General features: G+C 34.3%; 4 protein-coding genes across 14 annotated transcripts in view; 3 read left to right on the top strand and 1 right to left on the bottom strand.

Annotated features, from left to right (window-relative positions):
• Window positions 1–5,996, top strand: part of LOC106065310 (sodium- and chloride-dependent neutral and basic amino acid transporter B(0+)-like) — a 135,585-nt gene extending 129,589 nt beyond the window's left edge. For both annotated transcript variants that reach the window (XM_056044002.1, XM_056044011.1), the window contains one exon: window positions 1,287–5,996. In XM_056044002.1, coding sequence (XP_055899977.1) covers window positions 1,287–1,706 — 420 coding nt within the window. In that variant the 3' untranslated portion in view covers window positions 1,707–5,996. The remainder of the gene's footprint in view (window positions 1–1,286) is intronic.
• Window positions 3,862–23,512, bottom strand: LOC106065307 (failed axon connections homolog). Of its 4 annotated transcripts, none has more exons than XM_056044213.1 (6): window positions 23,390–23,512; window positions 7,179–7,311; window positions 6,311–6,507; window positions 5,387–5,598; window positions 4,849–4,965; window positions 3,862–4,085 (listed from the first exon to the last, which is right to left on the bottom strand). In XM_056044213.1, the coding sequence occupies exons 1-6, from the start codon at window positions 23,428–23,430 to the stop codon at window positions 3,964–3,966; spliced, it is 822 nt and encodes a 273-aa protein (XP_055900188.1). In that variant the 5' UTR covers window positions 23,431–23,512; the 3' UTR covers window positions 3,862–3,963. The 4 variants fall into 4 exon arrangements, with proteins under 4 accessions (XP_055900188.1, XP_013079545.1, XP_055900179.1 ...); XM_013224091.2 differs by lacking the exon at window positions 23,390–23,512 and adding an exon at window positions 7,904–8,117; XM_056044204.1 differs by lacking the exon at window positions 23,390–23,512 and adding an exon at window positions 7,915–8,117 and having other exon boundaries at window positions 7,179–7,307.
• On the top strand, window positions 11,666–14,860 carry LOC106065308 (uncharacterized). The gene is made up of 2 exons (XM_013224094.2): window positions 11,666–12,078; window positions 14,356–14,860. The coding sequence occupies exons 1-2, from the start codon at window positions 11,797–11,799 to the stop codon at window positions 14,800–14,802; spliced, it is 729 nt and encodes a 242-aa protein (XP_013079548.2). The 5' UTR covers window positions 11,666–11,796; the 3' UTR covers window positions 14,803–14,860.
• The window catches only part of LOC106058536 (actin-binding LIM protein 1-like), a 40,053-nt gene continuing 32,182 nt past the window's right edge, over window positions 16,816–24,686 (top strand). For 2 of the 7 annotated variants that reach the window (XM_056044071.1, XM_056044063.1), the window contains exon 1: window positions 17,165–17,690. In XM_056044071.1, the coding sequence (XP_055900046.1) occupies window positions 17,687–17,690 (4 nt within the window). In that variant the 5' untranslated portion in view covers window positions 17,165–17,686. Of the gene's footprint in view, window positions 17,090–17,162; window positions 17,691–24,686 lie in introns of those variants that run through there. The other 5 variants (XM_056044049.1, XM_056044042.1, XM_056044057.1 and 2 more) reach the window with 5 other exon arrangements.

Genomic DNA, 24,686 nt, shown 5'->3' with positions numbered 1-24,686 from the left:
AAAGCTATTCTAGGGGGTCGTTAAAATGTTGCCCGTATATTGAAAAAATGTATAAAAAAAACAACATAAAAAAACGAATAGGTGGGGATGTTTCGGCCATAATAAACAATATAAATCATTGGAACAAATCAATGGGTGTAGCCTGTGTGTAATGCTAGAAGATCTATATAATCGCTAATCAACAACATGTCAAAGTTGAGTTAATCGACTCTAAGAAAATACTGGCCTTCATACAGGGCCGGTCTTAGGCCACTGCAAACTATGCGGTCGCAGTGGGCCCCGCACTTTCATAGGCCCCGCGCGATGCGAATACTAGGTGTAAATTATTAAATTAAACCATTTTAACTTATTATTAAAAGGTTCTGGAATTCTCCTGAAATTATAAAAACTAAGAAAAAGTCATGAAAATGTCCTGAGATTATTAAAATCTTCTGAAAACTGATGCAAATCTTAAAACAGACAGAATTGTCATTTCGATGTGTCATTCAATATGGAAAACGCCAATCCTACTCGTGATTAAAAAAAATAGCATTGTCAGTTTTCATTTAATAAAAATGTAATAATAAGGTGAATTGTAACCAAAACAAGAAGTTCAAATACTTAATTTACTTCAATAGTCAGTGGCATACAAATATAGATCTAAATCTATCTTGACCTCTTAAAAAAAAAAGCGATATTTTGCGAGTCGATAGTAAATCTAAAAGGCAGATCTGAATTTTTATCAGGTTTGGTTGAAAAACTACCATCTATTGTAGATGGCTCGTAAAGTTAATTTAACAGTGATTTTGTACTTTGTAAAGTATGAATAAAATGCAAAGACGAATTTATTTTCTAATACAAAATCCTAATTTTCACTTATTATCCTTATCACAACCCAAATTAGGCCACGCGCAATTCGTTTCGCATAGGGCCCCGCAACCTGTAGGACCCGCCCTGCCTTCATAGAATGTTGCAATTCTAAAGCATGATCTTGAATTTTAGAAATAAAATAAAATGATTACTTAAGTTAAGTAGTCTTTCCAACATAGAAAGGTCTTCACATTGTATGGTAAACTTAACGGGGTGTGTCATGTTGCTAGCACAACGGTTTTCCTTTTACTTTTGTAATTGCGCATTAGAGTTGAACAGACTCGGGGGGGGGGGGGGGGCTACGAAATTCAAAATCCGTCTTCATGGGGGTTCAAACACGAAACCACGCGGTTAGGAAGTCAATGGCTTTACCACTCAGCCACCGTGCAACTGTTGCCAACATACTACTCAAGTGTTTTGTTTTTCATGATTTGTAGCGCCTGGTGCAGTCAGTGAAACTTGGCTCTCCTCCAATCAGCGACTTGCCTGATGACTGTCTTTCTGTCGACACTGGGGACACGGATCTCAAAACCCCCTGCTCCTCTCGACACAACACGCCCATGACTCAAGCCCGAGCTCCCCTGCTCAAGCACCACAGCAACACCCTTGCAGAGAAGCACAGCCAAATCAACACTGCTCACACTCTTTTCCCGCCCAAACTTGGTCAGCTCGCGCTCGCCCCGAACGTGGACCAGGGCGACCCTTCAAGCTGCATCAACAGCCCTACGGCAGGGAGAGAACCCTTCACTCAAGACTCGGTCCCATTCGGTTATGGGACTTTGCAAGCTGCCAAATCCAAAGCCACTGTAGAGGTTGTGATCAAATCAACTAGTGATGGAAATATTGCAAGGTTGTGAGACTATTCTTCGCCTGAAGATCAACAAACCTCAATATCAAAAACACATTGCTCATAGGACATTGTTCAGAACTTACACTATTATAATGTATCTTGTGGTTTGACTTTGTAGTCCCTTCTTGTGTAAGTTAGGTGTAAATGATGCAGAGACCAAGAGTTGGAACTTCATAACGTTTTCCATTCCATTCCATCTTTTTTTTTTATTTGTGTTTTTTAAGTGCGTTGTTTGGAGTCACTTGACCTCTTAGACCCTTTCCCCCCTTTCCTTTGGGTTGAACGGGGGCGCACTCGGCATGTTCATAAACATAGTATGGTGAGGATGCGATGAATCGTTTTAAATTTAAAGTGTGCAAATGTTTGAGTCACGTGAACTTTGATTTGAGGTAAGGGAGATCAACTTTAGTTTTTTGAAGTATATATATATATTTATTGTGCATATGTCCGAATTTAACAAGCACCAAGAGATTGTCAATGCAGATTTTAAATTCATGTTCATTTTGTGATATTGAAGGACTCTGGTACGCTCTAGGACTGTTTCTTTTTTATTTACCTGTGATCTTTGCTTGATATTAACTCTTTGTCTATGTGTGGAAGGAATTAACTCTGTATGTATATCTGGGAGGAATTAAACTTTTTTCGTTTTGTATTTTATATATATTTATAAATATTGAGAATGCGAGTTAATTTGTATTCAAAATTGAAACTATGGGTAGAAAAAATATAACCGCATTTATGGCTATCAGATTGTGTAAGGGTTGAAGCTATACAATTTTAATAAAAGCTTATATCAACTCACTGTCAAGTACAAATGTGTACATGTTATTTCTCACATACCCAATCTCGGATCTAGCTCAAATTTTGCACAATTGTTTCTTTTACCTGACAAAACAGGAATCAATTTAAAAAAACATTTAACTATTGGTAATTAATTACTTTGGTATCTCGAACAAAGAAAGAAATTGTACTTGACTGTTGTGGTGGTATAAGTTGAATTAGTTCCCTTTATAGTTTGTAGAGAGAAAAGTTTGAAACTAACAAAGGATAACTATAAAAGTTTCAATTTTCTTAAGCACTTCCCTGGCATAGATGTTAGTCTATTGGTTTGAAGATATTTTAGCCCTCGAGTTTGAGGTGATCACGGTAATATTCACACAGATAACCCCTTTCTTCTCCATCCCCTTTCCCAACTGGTCCAGACAAGTGATAGGATCATAGCGCAGTGAGAAAGCTAAAAGCATGAAATTTCGCTAAACAAAAACAATTGCTACAAATATTTGTAATCGCACAAATTTATAATTGTTAATCTATATCTATTACAATTATAATGACATGACTGCTCCAAACTTGTACAACTACCAATTAATAATATCGTTTGTTGTTTTGTTTTTTTAAGTTTTCTTATTCCTTTTTCTGTTCTTTTTTGTAAGCGATATCAATAGTCTGCCTATTTTTAATGAAGCGTTTTAATATGGGCTAAAAGAGATCATTAAGCAAAAAAAAAAAAAAAAGTTCGGGTTGGAAGACATTGTAGCTCTAAGATAACCAGCAATATTTTAGCATAGTACCATTACAGCTTGTTCTAGCGGTAGATGGGACTGGCTCCATTGTCTCAGAACGTATCATTGTACTCGTTCATACTTTTAATATTCAAACAATATTAACAAATTGTAATGTCTTTACATTTTTAATTTTGTATTTTCGTATCCAAAGAAACTCTTGTATTTGTGTGAAAGTGTAGGCTCCAAACTGGCAATGTATTGATCAATTTTGTTTTGAATGTATCTATGGCTAAAGACGAGGACATTTAGAACTTCATTATCAATGACGACTATTGAACCATTGTTACAGTGATTGGTTTTGAGTTGGTTTCTATATATATTTATTGATTTGTACAGACAAGGGCATAAAAATCTCCCACATTTGGAGTGGGCGCCATATGGGCAGTACTGGCAGTGGAGAGGCAGGACATGTTCCATTCGGTAGGCTAGGCTAGGTGAGGAATTGTAAAAAGGGGTCGCCGAGCTTAAAAGGTTGAGAACCGCTGTGGTAGATTCATTCAAAATGTGGGAGGTCTTTATGCCCCACTCTGTATTTCAATAGTGTGCTTTGTTTAATTTCACCCATATTTTTTGTAAAAGTTCTTGAAGATATTATCATATGTGCTAAATAGTTCTTTATTTCCATGATATAACATTTCCTAAACAAATATATAAATGATGTGTAACTTTTCAAAATCTTCATCCCTTTTTCCTGTCAGTTCAGAAACTGTACATCTTCAAGTCATCCTGTACATAGCCAGGGCCTCTGCATCTCTGAGACCAGTCTCGCCAAAACGATTCTTTCATGCGCTCACAATAAGCAACAAGGTTTGGAAGGTTTTCTGTGATGAATGAAAAATTTCATTATAACAGATTTCATTCTGATTTAATATTTTTATGCTTGTTATTTTTATTTGTAATGGAGTTACAGCCTAATGTCATGTGTTCATTAGTGACATTTTCAGAATGCGTAGCTGACAACTGTTTCACATTGAATTAAAATATTGAAACAACTAAAGTGAGGAAAAAAATGTGTTCATCAAATAAGACTTTTCTCTAGTACTCTAAAATACCTTTAAATTAAAACTAAAAAAAAATATCAATCTATCGTTACAAACTACCTCCAGTCTTAAGATGTCAGTTTCATTTTTTAAACGGGACATTATTTCCCCTGATAGTAAATTTAAGAAGTAAACAAGCAGATGAGGTAAAGAACACTTATTTCTGCGGCCATAATTTTATGAGATTGTCTCAATAAAAACTTCCCCAAGAAATGTTAGACTGCCATAAGAGCTGTTTTGACCAGGTGACAAGGGAACATTCCGAAATCCTGTTATAAAAATGTAGTCATCATAAGGCGAAATCTTAATTCCCATTAAAGGAATACAAGCACTTTAGCATTTTTATAAAATTACAGCCCAAATAATAATATTAGATGCATCACTTATCTAATATAAACATTATTGACAAATTATTGGTTTGTGCAATTTACAAGAACACAATAATACTATAAGGTAAAACAAGTTAAAAATGTCTTTATGTTTTTTAGATTAACTCTGGCAAGTTTACATTGAATGTCTTTCTATAGAAATAGCCGGTACTTACGGTGAATATAGGCTTCGTGTCTAGAGCCCTTCATCTGCCAGACAGCCATGGAAAGCATGCCAAAAACCGTACAATCTATATCAGAGGCCTTGTCTCCAAACATGTAGTTTTTGTCACCTGTAATTATTCAAAGCGATTTGATCATGTAAATATTCAACGATATTTATATTTACGAGATTTTATAGTCTTATATCCTACTTTCAGACAATAACTTCCTGCAGATATTTAACCACCGGCGGCGCTGTATATTTAAATTAGGTCAAGAATATCAAACTTTTCTGAGGTAATTGGGATTTAAATATGAGAAACAGTTTAGAGTTGTTTAATGATTTTTACAATTACTTTTACAAGAAAAAAAATGACATGTATTTGACATTTGTGTCATAGATTAATGGAAAATAGATCGATTTCAAAACATTTCTTGCATGGTATAACTGATAAGAATATTTTAAGCTTTCGTGTATTTCCCTTAGGCCAACACATTTCAAATAAAGTTGCTTAAATGCTCACTTCAATATCCATATCAAAATAAACCAACCCAAAAATTCAGAGAGAGCCGTTAGGTCTCCCTTTCCAATGCTCCAAATCTCAGTGTCCGAGTGACGTCCTATTCCGTGGCCATGAAGTTCCTTTTTCACAAGTCTTCCTACCAGGTTCTTGAATACAAATATTTTAGGTCGACTAAAAATGTCCTTGAGAAGTAGGTCAAGACTTTTTGGATTCTTCACAAATGTTTCATAGCACATAGTCCTGTAAAGATAGAAATTAATCAGAACCTGAAAGATAGATTGTTTTAATTTCTTACATATCAATATAATATATTGAATAGGATTTGCTTTTTATTTTCTAATTTATTGAAGGATGGTATATTGAAATTAATGATACAGATAAAAATCAATTCTAGGATTAAAGTTTTCAAAATATAAACTGTCAACATATATATATATATATATATATACGTATTTTAAAACACTTTCTAAAGAAAATAATTTCAGAAGCGAATTGTGTATTCATTTTCAAGAATGCGTCTTTTAAACAACATTTGTTTTCCCGACGTCATGAGTCATTCTAGCTGTTTTACTAATAATTTTTTTTTTTATTGTTTTATTGCTGAAAACTAATAAACATTTGTTTTTGTTTTTCATTTACCACGACTTTCTTGACTTATTGTTCGTTAACTAAATTTGCCAACTCCAAAGGGCTTAGCAGAAACTAGTGTTATCTTACTTGTTGATTTTACGTGCAAGTTGTTTCGGCCCATTAAATAGATACAAGAACAAGGAGACCTACTATTTGAGCATAATTAAGAGAAACAGTGGTACCTGCATAATGTATTAAGCACATTTTACGACAATAGTAAAGGTTAAAGGTAGAAGATGATGGTAAGCTGCTAAGGCCGTCACGTCACTGATGATATAGAGTTACACATTTAGTAAATGAGTTTGTGATCATTTGTTGTTACCAGTAAAGATTTTCCTCCGTAAGACAACGAATGGCTCGGGCCACAGCTTTCTCTTCTCTAGACAGATGATCATCTACCCGAAGGTTACGCTTGTCTTTCAGATACTCTATGCACATCTGAGAGTCTGCTATGTCCTTACCATTATATGTTATCCAAGGTGTTTTACCTTTTTTGGACATAGTCCCGGAGTGATCATTCTGTGAACAGAAATATATAGCCAAAATACGAAAAGTTTAGCATTTGCCATGGATTTATGTTAAATGGAAATATAACTGCAACTGATACTAAGGCTGACACTAAAATTATCCACCAAACCTGATCGTTGAATGAATTTGGTAGCAATAGATACCCCAAGGTATTGACATTATAGAAATTCTGGAGTTCTACATCAGATTTGAGGTCTTTGCTTTGGATGTTTAAATCTTTGACATGTAGGCTTCCTGCATGTTGCCTGGAAATGGCTCATAATTTGTACAGCGTAAACAACAACCGACTAGCCTCTACTTTTCGTTTCGTTTTGTTTTATAAGTTTCAGGAGTTCCTTTAGAAATTAAGATGATTACGACCTAGCCAGAACATCCTACAGGTTGAGGTTTCCCTGCAGTGGGCAGGGTACGAACTCTACTATCGACATCGACAGTCCAAGGAGCATACCACATGACCAGGTAGTCTCATGTTTTTGGTGATATAACATTTGTGGATACATCAAATGAAAGTTTAATGGCAAGCCTCTTGTCTTTTGTACGGCTGTAGACTAGAAGGACAATGTAGCTTCACAAATCTTAGAGCATCAATCATACAATCACATTCTCCAAACACGATGCTTATGTAGTGAATAAAACCCATCTCAAAGTATAAGTCTACTTACCATGTATGGTATTTTGTGCATCCGTAAAAATGTCTCAAGTTTTAGAGCAAATGGGGAGAGACTTGGAACCAAAGGTCCCCTGCCTACTTGATGAAGACAAACTGTGTTTCTGGGTATTTTGGATCCTTTCTTCCTAGGATAAAAATAATTTTACAATGTCAAAGTTTAGTTTTATTATTTTTTTACTCCACGTGAATAGCTAGATTACATGGCAGTAGCGTGATATTTAATATTAAATGCGAAAAAAAAAGAACATCCATTTGGTGGTTAGGGTAAGTAGGAGCCCAGGAGGACTTTCTAATTTGGACCCCTCTCCCCCTCCCAGCTACGCCACTGCCCAAAGGAAAGCCAGGAGCAGAAGACGGAAAGAAAAATAGACCGCCGGAGGACAACGACTTTGTCTGCACGAGATGCGGAAGAATATGCTGGTCGCAACTGGGTTTGCATAGACATGTTTAATACTGCACCTGCTAGAGACCCTTAAAAAAACATAGCTCATCATCCCTTGGTTCATTATGTACACCCGATACACCAAGAAGCTTTTTATAGTTTTTCCATCGTATAAATAATAATTCCATGTAGTGAATCTTTTTGTTCAGCTAATATCGAACAGCTAGAATGTCTGCGGGGCTTCAACAAAAAACATTTAGAAACTTGCGATGTTTTGTTTCAAAAGAATGAATCCTCGTATGGGTCTATGTACAAAATTGAAGTTTATGTCATACTTAGTTCTTACTTTCTGAATCCATAGAAAAGACATACAATGACTGGTATCAGATACAAGATTGGCCAAAAATCTATAATCCATGACATAATGTTTGACAATACTTCCAGCTGTCCAAAAAGACCACACAGCTTTAGTATTACATTAACACAGATTCTATTTGAAAAAACAAACTACACAGTAGCACACTGGTGTGTCTCTTAACACTTTTAACAACAACAAAAAAAAAAAAGAAACGCAATAACGGTGTTTTATTTTTGGAGTTCACAGCTCCCCCCCCCATATCTTTTTTTTTCCATACATATTCAGTCCCATGGTTAAATTTGGCCACCCCATATTGACCAGCCTGGTGTCTAACTCATCTCACCGGCACTTGACATTTTCTCGCCCCTTTCCTCCTGTCCCCTCCCCTCCCCCCCCCCCTGTTAAATTTGACAGACGTCCTGAGCTCATTTTAAATCATTGCACGAGACAAACAAAATTGAGCTTACGTTTTTGTACTACAACAAAATTGAGCTTACGTTTTTGTACTACAACAAAATTGAGCTTACGTTTTTGTACTAAAACAAAAAGTATCTATTTTTTTTTCAGTAAACTAGTTGTTGGGTTTGAGGTACAACTCATTCAAATTCATTTAATCTTGCCATTCTTTATTAATCTATATTTTTGTTGTCTCCAGAGTAAAAAGTAAAGTACCCCCCCCCCCTTTCCGACCTTGCGATCTATAGATTCCAGAGTAGCCCTACTGTTACGATACAATCCTTATCTTATATAATAATAATACAGACGTTACTTCAAAAAAAGAAGATAATTATATATACTCTATATAGTATCATAAATATTTCTCCAATGCGTTCCTTCGTGGTTTATTTTCTACAAGGAAATTAATCGTCTTGTCAATGTATGTCCTATACCTAAAAGTATTGTTCTAAGAGTTATACCTAATGAATAGATCTATACCCTACTTCTTCTAGCAGTGCACACTGGCACTACGTTGGATTTTACGTGTTTCTTCTCAATCTGTCCTTCTCATGATACATTTGACACATCTTGAACCGCCTCTTTCAAGTTACCATGAAAATATAAACAATTCTGTAGGATTACCAGGCCCAACTAATAGTATCAAAAGGTAAAATAGAACTTTCGAAGAAGAAAGATAAGACGTAAAGTGTAACACATTAGCGGCCCCTACTAGTCGCTCGTTCTCACACATCTAGCTACACCAGTGATTCCCAAAGTGGTCTATATAGACCCCCAGGGGTCTACGAAGACCTCCAAGGGGTCCATGAAAGTAAAAAACTAAATTGGGGGTCCATGAGATGCCCACGGGGGTCTACGATAACAGATTTCATTTAAGCACATTATATGTTCACATTCCACTAATGTAATTATTGCATACACTAATATATGATTTGTACCTTCGTTAATCCTTTAAATATTTATCCTGCTATTCAAATGAAAAATTGTTGTAATCAATTTCAATACTTATTTAAATAGCTTAATTTTGTCTACATGTAACTAATATTTAGAAAACAAAGAAAGAAATGTAGACAGTACAGCATTCATTATTTAAAATTGGGATTCATTGCTTCCTTGTCAAACACACATTTGCTAAGTGACTTTTTTATGACGATGTGAACCAGGTTCGCTGGAAGATCATCTGAGACAATGCTACCCTGACAAAAATAAAGATTTTAAAAACTTTCGAACACTCAAAGTTCAAAATAGACCCGCAAAATCATAGTTCGACATCATATAGAGAAGATGATGGTTTGTGAGCGTCTTACAAGATTTCTTTTCTTATAGCAAAATACGGAAAACAGCAAAGGTCAAACATTGATTCTAACAGTCGTTTTACACAAACCTACATCTGTTATTATTAAAAGAATTTCTTTAAGCAACATTACATTTCAAGGTCGCTTCGGTGGCATGAGTTATAAAATTAAAAGCTTGTTATGTAAATCTTTGCAAAATACATAAATACAGTTTGGTCTGACAAGGTGTAGCGCTGTGTGCTACAAACTATATAAAGGTCACCATCTCATCTCATCTATGCCTGTAGTCCCTTCTGGGCAAAGGTTACCAACCAGCTTCCTCCAGGCATCTCGGTTCTGGGCGAATCTCTCCAACTGTCGCCACGTCTTGCCCATCTGCTTCCAGATCGCGGAGACCTGGAGAACCACCATCACCACCGTGAAAAAACCCTGCTATTCATCAATACCTGCCTGAGGAAGATTCTTATGATCTGTTGGCCAGACAAGATTTTGACTGAGGAACTGTGGCAAAGAACAAAGCAGCAGCCCACTGAAGTAGAGACACTGGAGATGGATAGTTCACACCCTTCGCAAGCCTGGATCCAGTATAACAAGGCAAGCCCTAACCTGGAACCCCCAAGGAAAGAGAAAGAGGGGACAGCCCAGAAATACATGGCGCTAATGTCACCGTCTCCTTATATTTCCTTAGGGTGGGTTGACCCACGAGACCTTTCCCATGTTTGGGTATAGTAGCAAGGCAGCAGAGGTTTGAATTCAGTTTTCCTTCTGCTAGGTGGGTAGCAAGCCAAGGCAAATGAGCCCTTCCTGCTCGAAGTTCACTGGTTTAGGCTCCAGTTACTCGCCTTTGACCCATCTCCTGTTAATGAAAACAGTTCAGCAGATTCAACTTTTGAGCCACACGTGAAAGATCAAGAAATACACGAGAAACTGCTCTTTGCGAAACCTTTTACAATGATACTTAAGGCATATTAATTAATTAAATAATATTTAATGTTGGAAAGACTACTTCATAGAACGACAAATTTGTATATGAAACATAGTATCCTAAGTTGTGTAGTTTAAAATTACTTTTTCACTCCTCAACTCACTACAGTTAGAAATTTGTTTAAAAAATGTTAATGAATTTGCAAAAATGTGCAAGTTGAGCAAGTTAAGCAGGGGGTCTACCGAAAACAAGAAAACATGGCATGGGGTCTACGAGACAAAAAAGTTTGGGAACCACTGAGCTACACACACACACACACAGAGAAAAAGTATGCGTTATGGATATCAAACTGTCCTTTAAATATTCACAAGTTTGGAAAGGAAACAAAAAGCACGGCTTAAGAGCACAAATAAGCGCTAATTTAATTACGAAAGATAGAAGTATCCGAAAATTGCTTAAAACATTAGGCCTATCAATCTACCTATCAATCTATCTAACGTAATGTATAGTATTCTTGTTTAAAAAGTAGAAAAAAAAAATCCCAGTCAGACCATGCGGTCATGCAGATAATGGTAAGGTCATCTGTTTCTTTGGTCAACAGTTAACGAGCATGGTGTCATGTGGCCAGCACAACGACCTACCCTAGAACCTTTATTTTTCCCCAACTAAAGTCAGGTACCTTTAAGAGTCTGGTAGATTCAGGGGCTCCCTAAAAATCCGAAGCTCAAAATTCCAGTCTTCACCGAGATTCGAACCCAGGATCCCAGGTTTGGAAGCCTAGCTTTAACCACTCATCACCACACCGCCGTACTCTTATCCACTCTAATATAATCAAATCAATCAATCTATGTATCTATCTATCTATCTGTCTTTCTGTCTGTCTGTTTGTCAGTCTGTTGACATTTGTGCTCCCTTGGACTTACAAGAAGTGAGGTCTAACTCTTCATGTGTGTTTTTTACAACTCTATCTACAATATCGTCTCTATTGGATAAAATAGATTTCGATCAATTCGCTTATGTACCAGAAATTCCCAATAATGTTGTGCACAGCACCAAAGAAGACTTCTACTGATTTACCGAATGATGACTTTAAGTTGAACACTAAAAAAATCTGTCTTATCAAAATGTATCATACGATACGTTGTAGGTAAGCGCAGGAAGCACACATCTCCATCTTCGTGTGAACTGTTGGTCATGGGGGATGTGGGACACCGCTGGCCTGAAAGTACTAGCGTGAAAGTTACTCGATCAAGAATGAAGACATTCCCAGTAGCGGTTGGGCCGTGCAAGCTTTACCAGAAGCCATCAATCTCCAGGTGGGTTCGATGCGGCCCTATGTGTCTCAGCTGCCCAGTCGGATCAAGAAACGATAATGGCGTCTGGAAAGAATGCCACTTAAAACTGTTCTCTGACTCTACTTTGAAAATCTATGCTGGGTTCAACGGCAGCTCGGAATTACTATCCAGAATGATTCTTGTAAGGAAAATGGATGAGATCAAATGTTGGCTACTACTTATGGATAGATAGATCTAGTACTAATCTATTTGTAGATATTTTTTTTGCTCAATTGGTTCTATGACAAAATCCAGTAATTTGCACATTTGTGCATTATTGACACGGGTTGTTACCCATAAGTAAAGATGTGTGAGTTATCATATCCTCAATATAGAAATAATAATATTACCAGTGATCTTTTACTGTGTACTGGATCTATTTATATTGAGCCTTTCAAATTTATACACATATAAGAATTTAAGCCAGATTGTATTTCCTTTATATTTTGTGTGTATGTATGTAGGCTAGTTTGTTTTATTAATCAATCAATTGAGAATATGAAAATATTTAAGCTTTGTATGAGTAGCTATAGAAGTCTTTATTGTTTAAACTACCATATAATAGTGTTCAATCTTTTTTTCGTTGTAAGAAAAAAAAACGGAGGTTACAATTTCTGGCAACTTAATGACATAGCTTCTGTCCTCGACAGTGGAGTTTAGTTTGATCTCGAATGTGTATCTCGCGGTCTTTGTAAGAAACCTCCAGCTGTCTCGTCCGGAAGCAACCCCGTAATGTCAGTTAAAACAAGTTGGCGCTTAAGATGGTCTTTAAAGCTTTTCCGGGGTAAACCTCTGTTACACCTTTCAACTCACCAACAGAGTTTACCTTTGGCATATGGTCGTCCGCCGGTACGAGATACGTGCCCTGCCCAGCGTCGATGTCAAACTATAAGCAGTTCTCTATACCGTGCATACCGGACTTTGCGAGAACATCAATATTTGTGGTGCTGTCTTGCCATCGTAGACGTAGACGGACAAATGATAACCTAATTCGACCACCGGTGGACAACGGTTATGTCTGCTCTGGATATGGCAAAATATGTAGGTCGGACTAAAAAGCATTATTACTAATTTAAAAACGATGAGTTCATTTCGCGACACATTTTTACAATACCTCTATTCAACTCTTAACTTCGTGGAAACTTCTGGGTGGGCAAAACCTGGACACAGATCTCAAAAAAGGCTCTAACAATTTTCCTAGAAATTTGTTTCTGTATATCGTTGGAAAAAGAATTACTAGCTCGTTGGCCACACTGCGAAAACTCTAGTTAGGCCTTTATAATTTTAAAAGTAAAAAAAACAACAACTAAATAAATTTCAATTTAGCTAGAGAACGAGAACATGTTTATGTTGAAAGGACTTTGGTATTTCCACATGCAGGCATTACATTATTCAAAAGTTTAATATATTAATTTTCAGAAACATTATCCGAACCGTCTTCTGGGTCTACATCTAAAGGCATTAGAAAATTGTAAAGTGTAGAAGATTTATAGATTCGCTTAATCAGAATTTTTTCTCGCCCGGGCAGGGGAGGATTTAGCGGCGGGGTAAAAATTGTTTCCTTTTTTTTTTAATCTAACATTCATTAGTTATTAAGAGTGAAACAATCACTCTATACTAGTCTATACGATGTATAAAGGATGTAAGATGTATTGTCTTTTTTTTTAATGGACTTTTTATGTTTTTCTTGGTTTTTGGCGACGACTTTTCTTGTACGTCCTCCGAATATCCACATGTTCATCTAGTCGTGCTTGTTTTAATTACAGAATTAAATTCTGTTTAGTCGTCGGTTTTCTTGGCTGATTCAGGCAACCCGTTCCATGCTCGAATTACATTAAGTAAGAAGGAGCAACTTGTTCGAATTTGCCCTAACATATAGAATAAGAAGTGTGCCTTTATCTTTGTTGTTTTCCAGAGTATTTAATTTGAATGTGTATTTGTATGTGTATGCACATTTGTCTTAAGTTATGGCTAGGTATTGTATGTATTGGTGATATTTGACTTTCTGTCCTCAAGTATCCGTAGCTTTTGTGATTTTACATAACTATTCATTGTTCCTAACAAAACATGAATAAATCAGAAACAGAACCAATTAATTAGTGGTAATTAATTAAGTAAATTTGTTTGATGTAGAAAATGAGAAATACATCTTACAGTATTGAGATATATTGCTGTAAATATTGTAGTTCTTTCCCTCATATAAGCTTTTTTACAAGTATTTTAAATATTTTGCTTGTTTAAATAATTTCGTCATTATGTTTCTAACAGGAATACACTGAGTACAGATATAATCTTAAGAAAATAAAACTTTGCTGTTGATTCCGAAGATTTAAAAAACAAAAAAAAACACTTTAATATCACGTGACGTTTTATGTATTATCACGTGACTTGATTTTTTTTGTTGTTTTTTTTTCTACAGAAACGCATTTACAAAGAAATTGTATTCGGAAATGACCTCCAGAACATCATGAACCGCCCCGATGTCCCCGATGTCTCCCATGGTCTCTGGGACTCCATCTTGGCCATACCGGAAGATCCTTACTACAACGGCAACATCTGCTGGCTTGACTTCACCACGCAAGAAACTCTCCACAAATGGCTGGTGGCCATATGCAGCACGCTTCCTGTCAAGCAACTCCGGGGCTCGAAACGATCTCGGTGCACCTTGGATGTCCAGAAGTCGGCAGAAGTCGAGCAAGTTGGCGATGATATGGGGCTCCAGTCTTACATAGATATATTCTTCAGGAGAAGACCAAGCTGTGGGAAGGCCAAAAGAAAAGCCGCCTGTTTGATTGATATATCAAGAACAAGCGTTCAAGATAAAAAGGAACTTTTGCAGAGCAGCAGCACTGTCAGTGATGTATAAACAAGAAACATCTGTACAAATATAACACTTCAAAAAAAAAAGTTATAAAAAGTTTAAATTTGCGTTGAATTTCATTTATTCTAATTTACATTCACAGTGGTGAAAACATTTTAAAATTTGTTTTGAAAAGTTTTTGTAGATTTAATGTAAGTTTTAGCTGTCAGCTTATTATGTTGACATAAAAGAAAATAAATGGACTTGAGGCCTTGTGACCTTCAGTCTTTGTAAGAGTTCTTCAGTTGTCCCTTTCGGAAGCCATATTAGCTGCCAGGTAGTCTTAAGACTTCAAATCTTGAACTTGGAAGAAAGAATGCTTTTCAACTTGTTTAAATAGTCAGTGTGTTTTTTTTTTGGGAGGGGGGGGGAAATGCTTTCATCTCTCGGCCAGGTACTTCATGGTAAGTAAGTCAATAACGAAAGTATATTTTTTTGTTTTGTTTTTCAATCAATTGTGTGGTGACTAAAAAGTGATGACTGACTCAATCAAACATATTAAGAGAAGAGCTTTGATTAAATTGAGAAAAATATCAATAAAAAAAAACAACTCATCCTAACGATTGTGTGGGTTTACTTTCATGTAATTTAAAAAAAAAAAAAACTCTGCAAGGGGTTGTGCCATAATATGGTATTGGGACATAATATGGTATTGGGATGGTATTGAGACACAATATGGTATAGGGACACAATACGGCATGGTTTGATAGGATGAACAAATTATTGACGATTTAAGACAACATAATGTAAATGGTTCAAATAGAAATTCATTTGGACTACAATTGTCCACCTCAGCAATACTTCTATAACAATAACACTATAGCCTACAGATGAAAACGTAGCCAGGGCATGTCCTTTGTTCCCTTCGTACACCCCCCTCCCACACACTTTGCACACGTCACTCACTCTGTCTGATAAAAAGTTAGTACACTTTATTTCTCCCACACCCAAGCTTTGATCGAGCTGAAATTTTGCACAAGTATTTCTTTTACTTGTCAAAAGAAGAATCAATAATAAAAAAAAAACAATTAGTTATTTTTTGCTAATAAAACTACTTATTTTTCGTTTAGAACAAGGAAAAGAAATTGCTCTTGACAGATGTGCTGGTTGAATTAATCCCCTTTATACTTTGTAGAGAGAATTAAAGCTTTAAAGTTAAAACTAGCAATAGATAACTTTTAAAACCTTCTATTTTCATAAGCAATTTCCTGGCACAGTGGTTAGTGTGTTGGATTGAGGAGGCTAGAGCTCTCTTATCGATACACTTTTGTTTTACAAGTGCATTTAAAAAGCGATCACGGCAATATTTACAGATACCTCTTTCCTTCTTCCTCCAACCCTTTCCCAACTGGTCCAGACATATGATCATTGCGTATTTAGAAAGCTAAAGGCATGGAATGGTTCTAACGCTAAACAAAAACAAATTGAAGATTTATTATTGTTAGTCTAAATCTATTACATATCTACTACATGACTGATCCAAACTAAAGGATACAACTATGCTTAATATTATAAGATTTTTAAAAAAGTATTCTTAAACAATATTGTGTTACTTTTATTTTGATTTAGTCCCCCTTGTCCACGATTGTAGAATTTGGTGACTAGGTCTACTTATCCTTGAGTTTTTTTTTTATGTAAAAAAAAAAGGGGGGGGGGATCAAAACCCTTGTTTAGCTACTCTTGTGCAATTTAGTGACTTGTGCTATGCTTTTTTTTTTAATAATTGATATGGGGTTTTAACCTCAATGTAGGAGTGTACAAATCGTACAGTAGTTATAATTAATAAGAAGTTTGTATAGGCCTAATAAATTAAAAAAAAAAATCGATTCATTGATATATTTTTTAAAGAAAATACTAAAAGTATATAGATTTACCAATCATAGAAAGACGCCGGGACACACAATAACATAATATACACATGACCGTCATTAGTCAAATATTACTCTTAAAAGAATGGTAACTGCAAATTGCTCTTTTTTTTTTCCTTATATTTTATTTTGTAGGTTTTTCCCCTTTGCAGAATTTTGTCCTATGTCTAGGTTTGCTGAATCTAGACTAGAGTCTAGATTTAGATCTATATTACAACGTTTTTCCGTTCTAGATATAAGAATCTAGATTCTATTAACACTAGATCTTAAATATATCAATGTAAATTCTGAAGCTAGACCTTAAGGGCAAGGGTATTTTGTTGTTTTGCTTCCAGAACGCCTGGTGAGCTCTTCTGCTATTTACGGCAACAGATAGGCTATCGCTTACAACTCGCTTACAACCGCAACTTGTGAAGAGTCGACCTGTAATTTTTCTCCCTTTCAAGACCAATAAACATCTTGCTAATCTTGCTGTTTAGTAGATACCTAAGTCTAGATCTAATCTAGATCTATAATATAGATCTAGATCTATACCTAGGCTAGAATCTAGACTCTATTACATAGACCTAGACGTCCTAGACTTTTATTCTAGATCTAGATCTATATTTTCTATAGATTTATTTATTATTTATTAGAGAGTCTAGTCTCTAGATCTTGTCTAGTACTAGTAGTAGTACTACTACTTATCTACTAGACTAGTATCATCATCTAGATAGATCTAGTACTTAGTACCATCTAGTTCTAGACTAGATAGATCTAGATTATTCTAGATCTAGTTAGACTTAGACTATTAGTATTAGAATACTAGTACTAGTCTTATGAAGTTATAACTTATAGATCTGTCTAGACCTATTCAGTAGACAGTACTGTGACTGTCAGTGAGTGTTAGTGTCAGTAGTCTAGAGTTATATTGTTATTAAGTTATAATCTAGAATAGATTTAGATCTAAACTAATATTTAATAATAATAATCTGGATTAATTCAAGAGATCATCATCAAGATTGAAGATTTAGATTGTAAAGATGGGTAAGTAACGACTCAATAAATAATAACGTAGATCTAGATCTAGTAAAAGATTATAATAATAATAGATAGACTAGAATAGAAGTGATCTAGATCTAGTAAGTCTAGTTACTTCTACTTCTAGTAAAGGGAAAAGAAGGATGAAAAGGATATTTCTAGATGTCTATTATACTTAAGTTAAATTATACTTAAGTTAAATTATACTAAAGTTAAATAGTTATAAGTCTTTGTAATACTTATACTGACTGTCTATAACTATAGAAGACTAACTAGACTATGTCACTATAGTATAGAGTAGATTTTCTAGATGAGATCTATTAATATTATAGAGACCTAGAATCTAGATTTATAATCTATATAGAATTTATAGATTATATTTATATAAAATATATTGTTTCTGTAGCTGGAGAGTTCTTTTGGTTTTCTATCTATAGAAGTAAGTTTGTTTGGTGTAATGCACAAATTGTAAAAAAAAATTTCCTTATCGATAATAAAGATTATTATTATCTATATATATATTTCCTTATCGATAATAAAGATTATTATTATTATTATCTAGATATATATATATACACACTGGTAGAACCTGCGACGCCGCTGACCCCAAACTGAATCGGCACTGCCGTTCCTTTAGATACATCAGCTACGTGAACAGGGGGGAATTGATGTGTGGGCAACATTGTTCCAACCACAGCTAATGCTCAGGCATTCATCTCATTTCCGTGAGATGATCCATAGTCATATTTTATAAGAATTAAGAATAATAAGATTAATCCAATTTCATGAGTCATGAGGATCACTTGAATCAGAAATCGCAGAAAATCAATCTGAAAATTAGGAAACCAGAATCTGCGTATCATGTTACGTAAACTAATACTAGAGTCTAGTTATCTAGATTTAATACCCTAGTCTAGATCTAGAATAAATCTTCAAACATCCTAGACTAGAGCTAGATTAGATTCTAAGTAAGATAGATTGTTCTATGAGTTATGTGTCTAAGTTGACTGTCTTAGATAGATAGAATCTAGCTAAAACCAACCTGGAAATCTCCTCACATCTCAAACAAGACTAAACTAAGAATCTTTAACTCTAATGTCAAGGCTGTCCTACTGTATGGTTCTGAAACATGGAGAACAACTGAAGCGACAACAAAAAAAGTACAGACCTTCATCAACAGATGCCTGAGAAATATCCAAAAAATACACTGGTACGACAAAGTAGAAAATACCAAACTGTGGGAGATGAGTGGACATAAAAATATAGAAGTGCAGATCTTAGAGAGGAAGTGGAGATGGATTGGTCACACCCTTAAAAAAGATACCAGCAACAGAGCTAGGGAACAAGACGCAGAGGAAGACCAAAAAAAACATGGCGATGCAGTGTACTAGAAGAAGCCGAGAGGAATGGGAAGAGCTGGGAAACCATAAAAAAACTAGCAAGAGACTGTGGAGAGTGGCGTGTTTTTGTCAAGGCCCTATGTTCCATGAGGAACCCAAAGGATTGATGATGATGATGATGACATACATACTTTAGAATCCAAATAGACATGTTTACAAGAGATTAGAGGGAAAGGTCACACATGCGCAGAACGAAGACTCCACAGTTGCACATCCGATGCCTAGGCCTAACTCTAACTCATTCGTTAGCCATGAGTGCAACTCTATATTCTTGATATCGTGCACTTCTAAATATAGATCTATACACAAGCTAGGGATGTTTTCATTAAAAAAAATTATTTTAAAGGTCAATTAGCTATTTTTTGCTCCGTTCATAATATTTTTATATTCATGAATTCATGCATTCGCTTTACTTATAACATTATTATGTTCTTTGATTGTTTCTAATGCACTATATCAGTGACTATATCAGCAATACTAAGTTAAGACACATGGGCTGCGGGTAATATCTGGCTAGTAGATCTATATAAACACAAGATGAAGTCGAATCGTCTAGTCATTCTATGACTAATTGAGACAAACAAACATACCAATAAAAGTAGACTACATAGACTTCTAGATTAATCTATATACATCTAGATCTAATTATATAATATTTTTTTAATGATATATTAGGCCTTCATTTAACATTAGGTTGTTAGTAACAAATATGCTAATGATGCTTCAAGTTTTCAAGGGTAAATGGACTCTAGATAGCTCACACCTAAATCACATGAAATTCACAACTTAAACAATGTAAGACCACTATTGTCATTATCAGATATTTTAAGAAAAAAATGGATTACTAGTTCTCTTCCATGCAACAGGTTCTATCACTTGCCCTCATAAATGGTGTGTTGACTCTTCAGTGTTTTAATAAATCTTTGTTTAACACTGTAAGACTATGATTGACATTATCAGAACTTGTTTATACTAAGAGGAAAATGGTAAATTTTGTCAACAATAGGCTTATTTTTTTATTAATTTTTTTTTGTCAGTTTTTTGGTTTTATATCTTTATTAAAAACAAATTAATATATCTTATCAAACAGCATTGCAAGTTCTGTAAGAACTTAGTTTTATATTAAAGGTAAAATGCTAATCACTATACTACTCTACTACAATACATATCACAGATATATTTCAATATTTATTAATTTCTTAAATATATCCAACTTTGAGCCTAGTTTGATATATAAATATATTCTACACAACTCAGCGAATATTAAATATATATATATAAATATCATATTTATCATATTAGTCTATATATAAATATACATTCTTTAAGCTTATAATTATATTGTCATGCTGTCTATTCTATTATAATCATGTATATATAGAGAGTTAAATGAGCAACATTAGAAGTAACTTTATATTTGAACAAAGGACAGCAACATATTCATGTGAAGATTTACCACTATTACTGCTTTAAGACATGATTAAAATCTATAATAATGCTGTATGATGGTCTTTTGCTTAACTAACTATCCTTTTCATTGAATGATTTGTCATAAAGGATTCCTGTACATAAAAAAATTGATTACCTGTTATAAATTTAAAGAAAAAACAACTCTTGAAACTCCAAGTTTTAAATTATTTTTTAGAACAGGGTTTCTCTGTCCTGGCTGGCAGATCTTTTGGTTTACTCTTTGAACTGTCTCGAGTTCAAACCCTTCTTGCTTCTATCCCTGTTGTCTTGCAGTTTGGGCAAGGATGTAGTTATTTTATCAAAACTTCAAACAAGTAATTGACATCTTTTTTGGACTTGGGTTATTAGAACTATAGAACTACATATATATATCAGCTTTTTTTGCTGCTGCTAATTCTTTTATCATTTTTACATTACTCCATATTTTCAATTTTACCTATAAGTTCTTTAGTCTCCATTTCCTTCATTATTTATTGCATAATTTTTTTATGTTTACCAACTAATTCATTACTGCACAAAAAGATAATTCAGATCAACCACCATAACCACAATGGTTATGTTTCTACTGGTTGTAGCAAAAAAATATATAATATGTAGGTTGCAGCTGTGGCTGCATAGGTATTTGCAATATTGTACTCCTCATTAATCTTCGGAGTAAAAAAAAAAAGCTAAATTATTATTATTATTATTATTATAAATACTAATTCTAAAGGGCAATGTATTAAAAAAAACATAAATAAATATAGATATCTTACCTATCTCTCAATGTAACAAGGGTTTACAAAAAAAAAAAAAAAAAAAAAAGAAGTCTTGTACTTTTATAAAAAAAAATTCATAAAAAAGGAGGTTCAGATTAGTTTAAAATTTAATTATGAAATACTAGTACAATATTAATAAAACTGATATAAAATATGTGGGTATTGGCCTACTTCGAAAAAAAAACAAACCCTACTTTATAAGATTACTTTGTAAATCTATTGTAAGTTAACAATATTTAAATGCCAGCTTTTTCTTTTTATATTTTATTTTGATATGATATAATGGACATGTTAGATTCATGTATATATATTTAATGTACACATTTTAGATTTCTTAGATCCTATAATGAACTATGGAAATATAATGTATTTTGATTGTAGGTATAATGCTTTTGTTTTAACATTTCTAACATTGTTATATTTTCTGTTTCTCCTCTCTGTTTAAAATGATTGGATCATTATTACTCTTCCATGCGACAGGTTCTATCACTTGCCCTCATAAATGGTGTGTTGACTTTTCAGTGTTTTTATAGTTGTTTAACATTGTTTGGCATGGCATCTGTATGTTTTCTTTTAAGAAACTATGAGTAAATATGAAATTACAGCAGAAAATCTAAAGATATCAAATTACTATTTAGACCAGTGGCATGTCAGTGGTCAGTAGTAAAATGGGGGGGCGGGGGGGAAGCGTGAGTTGTTACAGAAATGATAAAAAGAAAGAAATAAAGAAATGTGTTCTCTTGTGATTCTTAAATTCTTTCCTTAAAACTCAAAAGTTCTAAATCTTCCTCTTCATTCATGATTTGCATTAAAAAAAAATGCTAAACTAAATTGCTATTTTAATTTTATTCTTTTTTTTTGTGCAAATATTTATTTGTTCTTATTATTTGTTTCATGTTTGATAAAGTCATTGCTGCAACATATAAATTTAAATAGAAAAAAAAAGTGTTTGAGTACACAGTAAAAATCTATTTGATAAATGTGTGATATATTATGAGCACTTAAAGTCCTTTCACCAAATTATTAAATTATGCATTGTTTCAGTTATTCAAAAATCTAGCTAAATTTTTATTTGATCATCTCTACAGAGTCTTTAACTAGTTTAAAGAAATGTTAAATGATAGAATAAATTCCCTACATGCTTGCTGCTTTTACAAACAAAATTGCTCCTTGTGATTATTTTTCTTTAAGCAAACTCCTTTTAAACAAATAGTTCATGTTGTGTTGGTCTTGTCACATATTTTCAACGTTAATTGGTTCATTGTATTCTAGGTAGGTTGATATATTGTTGTGTATTGTACTGTGCACTCATATTTTTACCCATATAAAGCTGGTATTGTTTTTAAATGTTTGAGGTAAAATAAATTATTAAATACTCAAATTGTTTTATCAGACTTCAAATACCACAGCTGTAATAGAATATCAACATTTTAACATAAATTTCAAAAATGCATTTGAACATTTAAATTTCATCTTCAATAAAATAGATTAAAAATATTCTGTTGATATTTTTTTTTTTTTTAAAGATTACCATTTTTAGATTATATAGGTACTGTTCTAATTCGTTCTATATATATTTTTCTTTTCTATTTATTTGGTTTTTGAACTTGATTGGACATTAATTCACTTTTACACATTGAAGTGTGAAGTTATTAAGAAAGATTATGTAAAATTCTATAAAATAGGTTTACCATGTTGTGAGCTGAATAAACTAATTTGGAAATATATTTTGTCTTTCTGTTGCTGGAAGGAATAGGCCTTAGAACTGGTAGATTCTACTTATATGAAATGAATGTAGACTACATTAAATGAATGTCAATCTATTCCTATGCAAGAGCAGTTCTGAAAATATTCATTTAATTATGTATGGTTATAAAAAATATTTTTTTAAGCATTACTTTTTAACTGGATGAAGAATGGGAGTCAGTTTACATAATGGAAAGTCATGTAAAACAATGTTTTCAGGTGTTTGGTTCAAGCATAATGATCCAGAATATACCAAAAAGACTTAAATCCCCCTTTAAAAATACAAGCAAAAAATTAGACAATTGTAGACCAATAAATGACTTAGCTGCACCTTGTTTTCATGTTTTTTGTTGAACCTGTGTCTATCTTCATTGGTTTTTATCATAAGAAAAATCAGATGTTAATAGTCCTTCTGACATGAGACAAAGTGAATGACTTACTTGGATGATGTTTGTTTTGACCCCCCCTCCTCTTTTTTTTTCCTCGGAGCATTGGCTATTTTGTTTCAATCAATACCCAGGCTGATAAAGCCAGTTGTGTAGCCCTGTGTGCGCGTGCTGCATTCCCCAACCTCCCTGAGGTCTCTCTCCCTGCCTCTCTCCGGAATGGACTATTGATCTCTGTGCTATCGATCTGAACCGGTGTGAGCACTGTGTGTGTCCCAGACACTGTCTCTCAGAGCTTGAGCCAAGGCTTCACATGAACAGCTCATTGGGATCTTTGTCATCCTCCGGCTGATCTTGTGAGATAGTGTTTTGGTATCCTCCGGCTGATCTTGTGAGATAGTGTTTTGTTATCCTCCGGCTGATCTTGTGAGATAGTGTTTTGTTATCCTCCGGCTGATCTTGTGAGATAGTGTTTTGTTATCCTCCGGCTGATCTTGTGAGATAGTGTTTTGTTATCCTCCGGCTGATCTTGTGAGATAGTGTTTTGTTATCCTTCGGCTGATCTTGTGAGATAGTGTTTTGTCATCCTCCGGCTGACCTTGTGAGATAGTGTTTTGTCATCCTCCGGCTGATCTTGTGAGATAGTGTTTTGTCATCCTCCGGCTGATCTTGTGAGATAGTGTTTTGTTATCCTCCGGCTGATCTTGTGAGATAGTGTTTTGTTATCCCCGTCACTATTGCTAGTCTATGAACCTTCTTGAGTTCACACACAGCTGAGAGTTTTTTGGTCTTCTCAAACTCTGCCAGGATGTCTGATTGTTCCGATCTATAGGATTTTTTCTTCTGAGTGTGTTAAGGATCACATAGAAGCTGATAATCAGCTGACTTATTCAGGATTCCAAACAAAAACTACTTTTAAAAATAAATCAAGATTAGGTTCTTTGTAATAAACACAGCTTTGATTTCTATTGCTTATTTGCTTAGCACATTATTCAAAGGCATGTCTTTGATAATTTATTTATTGGAGTTGGCAGTTTTACATGAAAGTGTTGATGTTGATTGGTCTATCTGATCTATCTCGTAGGCTAAGAACTACTTGTACTTTTGTTTATTTACTTATTTATTATGTGTGTGTTTTAATGTAATATTGTCTTTAACATTGTGAATTTCGTGTCGTGTCTCCAGCTTGATGTTTGTCTATGTCCAGTGTGAATGACTTAGTTTCAACGTGTCAATCCACTT

Source organism: Biomphalaria glabrata, chromosome 1 (assembly GCF_947242115.1).
Source record: "Biomphalaria glabrata chromosome 1, xgBioGlab47.1, whole genome shotgun sequence".
NCBI classification, from domain to species: Eukaryota; Metazoa; Mollusca; class Gastropoda; family Planorbidae; genus Biomphalaria; species Biomphalaria glabrata.
The sequence above is the reverse complement of the archived record's forward strand: the minus strand, read 5'-3'. Positions and strand labels throughout refer to the sequence as shown.